The 6,842-nt window shown below is 32.5% G+C and overlaps 1 protein-coding gene and 1 long non-coding RNA gene across 4 annotated transcripts; one reads left to right on the top strand and one right to left on the bottom strand.

Annotated features, from left to right (window-relative positions):
- Positions 1-211: 211 nt before the first annotated feature.
- Positions 212-2,856, bottom strand: LOC114173190 (uncharacterized). Of its 3 annotated transcripts, none has more exons than XR_014995771.1 (3): positions 2,659-2,856; positions 1,649-2,449; positions 212-758 (listed from the first exon to the last, which is right to left on the bottom strand). XR_014995771.1 is itself a non-coding variant. In XM_028057449.2 (2 exons), exons 1-2 carry the CDS (start codon positions 2,671-2,673, stop codon positions 1,982-1,984), a joined length of 483 nt encoding a protein of 160 aa, XP_027913250.1. In that variant the 5' UTR covers positions 2,674-2,856; the 3' UTR covers positions 212-1,981. The 3 variants fall into 3 exon arrangements, 1 of the variants encoding a protein (XP_027913250.1); XR_014995772.1 differs by having other exon boundaries at positions 212-720; XM_028057449.2 differs by having other exon boundaries at positions 212-2,449.
- Positions 2,857-3,250: 394 nt separating this feature from the next.
- LOC146889008 (uncharacterized) lies at positions 3,251-6,541 on the top strand. Its single transcript, XR_014994318.1, has 4 exons — positions 3,251-4,724; positions 4,822-4,866; positions 5,190-6,102; positions 6,185-6,541. It is a non-coding gene; the product is annotated as an uncharacterized LOC146889008 (long non-coding RNA).
- Positions 6,542-6,842: the final 301 nt, after the last annotated feature.

The following is a 6,842-nucleotide window of genomic DNA, read 5'->3' as shown; positions in this document are numbered from 1 at the left end:
AAAATAGATTGTGCCAGAACTAAATTAACCTGATACCCCACAATAATCATGCAACATGAAGCTATGCATAAAGTAAAATATTGTAAAGCATCAGTTTCTCCTTCATCCATTACATTACTGATTCTTTAATTACAAAAATCAAAATCTAGACACTTAAATTTTCAATCAAAGCAAAAAAAAAAAAAGATAAAATGAAAGCTAGACAAACAAATTTCAACAAAAGCGCAGTAGTGTGGTGAACATCCATCCCTCCACGCCCAAATAAATAAATGAGTACATTACAGGGCATCAGCCTCAGAATTAGAGATGAGAATGAAATAGATGCCAGAAAAAATAGTGACTATATGCCACCATCAAACACTAGAAAGATAAATCAACAAACAGAACTACCTTTTTCTTCTTCTTTATCTTGGTTTTCTTGTTTTGTATCTCATGTAGAATGTTTAAAACTAAAATATAAGTCATAAAGAATTTAGCCTTGCTATGGGTCAAAGATACAAGTCTCAGCCAAGCAGAAGCTGTACCTCCATGGTTTCCACTACCAAGTTTGGGACCATAAGTAGACCTAGATCACACATCTAACAGAATAACTCAACAGCTGGACCATAGTAAAATGTGTACCTTGAACTCGGCTTTCGTACAGAAGCCACTGGATCACAACCACAACGCCTTACCAACCCTCCCTTTCAATTTCTTTAGTCAATATGGAATGGCATGGTGCTACACAAACAAAACCACAAAAGTAAAGGGTTTCCCTCCTGCATCATGAAAAATCCCATAAAGACTGCTATAACTTTGCTTTTGGCTGGGAATAAATTGAAGCAAAGAATTTTTCTGGCAGAAACTAAATTTTCTTGAGATGAAGTAACAAAATGAAATAAATATGATAAAATGTTTGAAAAACGTTCGTAACATTGGAAGTAATTTGAAACATATATAAAAATGTTAATTGAACCCCTTAATTAGAAATGTTCAATATTGAACTCCCTTGAAATTGGACTGTAAGCATCCATCCAAATGAAAAAGAAGAAAGCATAAAATTGTCGAATGTAGAAAAGATCTTGGAGGAACCAAAGAAAGCTCCACAACTAGAAGAGAAAGATTGAAATACATACTGATTATGCATATGGCTTATCATGGAAACCCACTGATGCCAGCAGGCTAGAAAGAATAAGTGACAAACATATGAAGCGTATTAAAATACTTCATCATCGACAAACATATGCAGAACAATTTATTATCTTGCAAAACTTCCCGACTTTAAATACAAAATGACTTCTTAATTTGTTCTCTGAAATCTCCCAGATATATGCAGACTCAAGAATGAGAACCATTGTCATTTCCAAATATCATCAAATACATGAGGACACGAATTATAAAAGAATCAGAACAAACTGATGTTCAGAGCAACGATTTATCTCAGGTTGCAATGCCAAAAAAATTCCATAATTTGCAACCACTCAAGACCTCTAACAAGCTGAACGAAAAATTTGCATGCACGAGGAAACCAATCAAAAAGTGCTGACAGCTAGAAAGAGATTACGAAAATAACAGCCTTCAAAAATTTTCAGTATTGATATGTACACCACTTCTCCAAATTGGGACAAGTAGAAACTCCAGAATATCAAAGAATCCAAATTTCACCAACCTCTCCAACAGCAGCACTTGATCAAGCAACCTTCCATTCTCCAATCCATATTAATCCGTTCAAACTTTTGAATCCGTAATCATTGAATTGCAGCAAGTTTCTTATCTATAACTTCTTACACCACATTGCTCTAAATGAACAAAAATGCAAATGAGGGTCTGACATTACACAGTTCCAGCCTCTCAAGTCACATCTCTACCACTTTTATTGAACATTCAATTACCTCCCTTACGAGCCATCATAATGTCACAATTTCATCATTTTACTTACACCACTTCAAATTGAGCAGATTATCCTAAAACCCAATCGAACGCAAGGAATCTGCAATAGTAACTAATCCAAGTGAGGGTTGCATTCTTTGGAATAGAAATCATTCTTGTCTATCAAAGTTCTCAACATGGCCTGAGTGAAATTAGGGTCATTGGGATCACTCGTGGGAGACTCATTAGGTGATTCCAACACTTTGGGCCGCGAAAAACAAAACCCACACCCATTCCCTCTCCTTCTTCCTCCACTACAGTCACCGTGGACAACAATCACCTTACCTTCTTCGTTCCCCGGACGCGATTTCCCAAGAAGACTCTTTCTGCTTCTGACTCTGCGTATTTGCTTCTTCGCTTTCGCGAATTGATGCACAACCACCTTCCCAAAACCACTGACCCTTCGTCTTCTGCGAAGTTGACTCTTCCCCATTTCGGAATCGTCGTCACTGCCTCCTTCGTAACCGCGACGATCGGCGTCCGAGAACGAAATCCCCTCCTCCTCGGAACAACCAGACATCAATTCCAACCGCGCTTGTTTCTGGGTGGCAGCGAATTAGGTCACGCAAATTAGGATTCTCAACTATCATCAAAGTTGAATTTGAGTAATAATAATATTGAATAATGAACAGTTAAGAGGAGAGAGAAATATGGTGCGAAATTGGGCAAAACAAACGAATGAATGCCTAATTGTAAAAAAGAAAAAAAAAAGTGGTAACTAGTTCATTTGATTTGGATTTTAATTTCAACCTTATGTGTATGCATATATACTATGTGTGATGTTTTTCGCAAGCTGCTTCATTTGATTTGATTTGATTTGAATGTGCGAACTCCTTCCTTAATCTTTACGACTCGAAGTCCTTGGTCTTGTAATGCAGAACAGAGTCCACGTGTTCGATGTTAGGTTCAGTTAATCCCTACAGTAGCAGCTTTGTCTTTGGGTTTATTATCTGTGCCTTCGTTTTGATAATGATACTCTGTTCTGTCTGTATCACACATAATTGATTTTGGGACCAAATAACCCTTTTTTTCTCAACAGTTTATCATCCACACAACACAGCCACCATCATAATACAACAAAATTCAAAAAAGCTGGTTCTGTTGCTTTTCGTAAAATTATGACAAACCAATCAAAATAGAAGGATAGTCAATGTTATTAATCAAAATGAAGTTGTGAACTAAAATTTGTGGTGGCCACCTACTAAAGGGATGATGGGTCTATCCAGGGTTGTGTTCAAATCTAATACTATATACAATTCTAAACTAACAAATGAAAACTTTCTCTATAAAATAATATATCTGATCTACTTGAATTCAAATTTTTCATTCTACAAAAGGTAAATTTGTTAACGTGTCAATCAACCAGAATTTACAGCTTTTAAAAAAAAATTCAAAATGTTCAAATTATGAGGTTCAAAAAGTTTCTCTCTCTCTTTTCTTCTCCCGTCTTTCCCAGTCTACACTCTTCGTTTCTCTCTCTCTCTCTCTCTCTTTTCTTCTCCTGTCTTTCCCAGTGTACACTCTTCAGCTTCTTCTCAACCTTCCTCTTTTCTCTGTTTTGCTCACGCACAGACAACACCTCTTCATCTTCCTCTTTTCAGCTGTTTCAAATGAGAAGATCTGAATATATCACCTTTCTCAAGCAAGCAAACCGTTCATCTTCTTATATTTTTTCAGATCTAACTTTTTCAAGCATTTTTTTACAGGTTTAAACCCAGAAGTCGTTTTTATTTTGATTTTTGTGAATCTAACACCTATTTTTGTTCTTATATTTTTTCAGATCTAACCTTCTCATGCCTTTTTTTACAGGTTTAACCCCAGAAGTCGATTTTATTTTGAGTTTTCTCAACCGAACAACTCATTTTCTTATATTTTATGAGATCTAACTTTTTCATGCGTTTTTTTTTACAGGTTTTAATCCAGAAGTCGAATTTATTTTGAGTTTTCTCAACCGAACAACTCATCTTCTTCTTATATTTTCTGATATCTAACTTTTTGATGTGTTTTTTTATAGGTTTAAAACCAGAAGTCGATTTTATTTAGAGTTTTCTCAACCGAACAACTCATTTCTTCTTATTTTTTGTCAGATCTATCTTTTTCATTCGTTTTTCAGAGGTTTAAACCCAGAAGTCGTATTTATTTTGATTTTTCTCAAGCAAGCATCTCATTTTCTTCTTATATTTTGTCAGATCTAACTTTTTCATGCGTTTTTTTACAGGTAAGAACCCAAAAGTCGATTTTATTTCGAGTTTCTCAAGCGAACAACTCATTTTCTTCTTATATTTTGTCAGATCTAACTTTTTCATGCGCTTTTTTACAGGTAAGAACATATAAGTCGATTTTATTTTGATTTTTCTAAAGCGAACAACTCATTTTCTTCTTATTTTTTGTCAGATCTATCTTTTTCATGCGTTTTTTTACAGGTTTAAACCTAGAAGTCGTTTTTATTTTGATTTTTCTCAAGCGAACATCTATTTTTTTCTTCTTATATTTTGTCAGATCTAACTTTTTCATGCATTTTTTTACAGGTTTAAACCCAGAAGTCAATTTTATTTTGAGTTTTCTCAACCGAACAACTCATTTTCTTCTTATATTTTGTCATATCTAACTATTTGTTTTGTTTTTGTACATGACTAATATGGTTCACTACGACATATGGTTTTATTACGCAGATTTCGTTTTCATTTTGACCTTTCTCAAGCGAACAACTCATATTCTTCTTTTATTTTCTCAGATCTAACTTTTTTTTCCGATGATGGTATTTTCTAGGGTTGCTACATGTCTAATATGGTTCACTGCGACAGATTTAACATCAGGTTTATAAAAACTTTTTATCTAACTATTTTTGGCGTTTATGTACTTTGATCTAACTGTTTCTTATATTTTTCTTCTGTTTACATGCTTCAAATCAAGATTTCAAACTGATTCAAGAGTCTTTTTCGCTGTACAACTTAACTGGTAAGTAATTTGTATCAAAATCTACCTTTTTATTTACCAATTTATCTGTATTTTTCCACCTTTTACAAGCAACCCGTTCATCTTCTTCATTCTTCTACCTTCAACTCTCTTGGTGTCATTTTTTTTTCGTTCATGGTATTTTTTTAATAATGCATTCTATCATTAGATCTCTTTATTGTTACCCGATTTACGTTTTTATTTGGACATTTTTCAAAGAGTTCATCATACACTATATTTTTTCAAAGTTCTACACCAAAAAGAGTTAATCTAACTATTTTTTCCGTTTATCTACCTTGATCTAATTGTTTTTCTTCTGGATACAGGCTTCAAATCAAGATTTCAAAGTCATGCACGAGTCTTTTTCGCTGTACAACTTAATTGGTAAGTAATTTGTATCAAAATACATTTTTCTTTACCAATTTATCTATATTTTTCCACCTACAAGCAAATCCTTCATCTTCTTCATTTTTCTACCTTAAACTCTGTTTGTGTCATTTTTTTTCGTTAATGGTATTTTTTAATAATGCACTGTATCACCAAATCTCTTTATTTTTACCCAATTTTTGTTTTTATTCGGACATTTTTCAAAGAGTTCTTCACATTTTTCCAATCACGGTTTACTCCATCAAAACCATTTCGTTTACAAAACGTTTTGTATTCCAACCCTTTCAAATACTGTTTCGAACTTTTTCCAAATCAACCTGTCAATCAGTATTCAAACGCATTAAATTTCGCACTGCTCGAGATAATGATGAATAAACTGCTACATCATCTGTCACTGCTCCATCATCTGCCACACGTTATAATTATTAAACTTTATTCTATTCCAATATTAAATACCACTTCCTGAAAAAAAATCAACATTAGTAAATTACATTAAATAATTCTTCTTATACTTTTACGACGCTTCATAATTCTTTTTTTTAACGTATTATTTTTTAATTCGTATTTATTAATCTGTACTTTTACCAGTTCAGACTGTCCAGTATGTACAGATACTTCCAACAACTATGACTTCTCCTATTCTTTATATATATATATATATATATATATATTCCCTATGTTTACCAATTCAAAGTCAGACATCTGATTTTTCTACTGTTACCCATTTTCTTCTCTCACAATTTTACTTCATCACCAACCTATGCTCCTGCAATGGAATCCATGCCCACACCACAATCCATACTTTCTTCAAAAATGGTTAGCAGATTCATTTCTATGTTTTTGAAAGACCAGGTATATTTTTTGATTCAAACTCATTTATTTTTGTTATTTATATTTATTTATTTATTTATTCTTAACTTGCTAATCTTTTAAGGACTTTGGACACGTCGACCGAGTGTTCATAATACGCTATTGGAAGGACCTTGCTGCTAAATGGATTGTTGTTGATTACCAAAGTAATGTTCACCATGTTGCTTACAACATGGATATTCACACTCCAATGATTACCCAAGGCTGGAACCAACTAAGATCTTTCTATGGAGATCATCAACTCTCTGCAGAGGATCACCCTTAATTGTTTTTTGAAGTTGAAAGTGAAAGAACAAGCAGAGATATCAAAATTCTTTATCCATTTTTTTGGTATTAAAGTTGAAAATTTTGTATGTAATTTTGTTTGAACTTCTTATATATATCAATATATAAGAAGATTTCAATTCGACTCTTATTTTGTATGCAGTTATTATATATCTCAATATAAAAGTTATATTTTATTCTCTTTTATTATATGTATTTTCCTTTTTTGTATTAGATTTTGTTCAACTTCATTTTAGTCAATATAAATTATTTTTAATTAGAAATTGAATTAATTAACATTAATTACCATTCCATATAAATTGGAAATTTAAACGTCAGTGAAATACAATAACTATTACTTATTAATTATTATTATTAAAATAATATAAGTTATAAAATAATTAAAATATTTTTCACCATTTTCATACTCAGAAGAATTTAAGATCATTTTTTATGGA

This window comes from Vigna unguiculata, chromosome 1, assembly GCF_037176805.1.
Source record: "Vigna unguiculata cultivar grain cowpea cultivar isolate G323 ecotype 2 chromosome 1, ASM3717680v1, whole genome shotgun sequence".
NCBI lineage: Eukaryota > Viridiplantae > Streptophyta > Magnoliopsida > Fabales > Fabaceae > Vigna > Vigna unguiculata.
The sequence above is the reverse complement of the archived record's forward strand: the minus strand, read 5'-3'. Positions and strand labels throughout refer to the sequence as shown.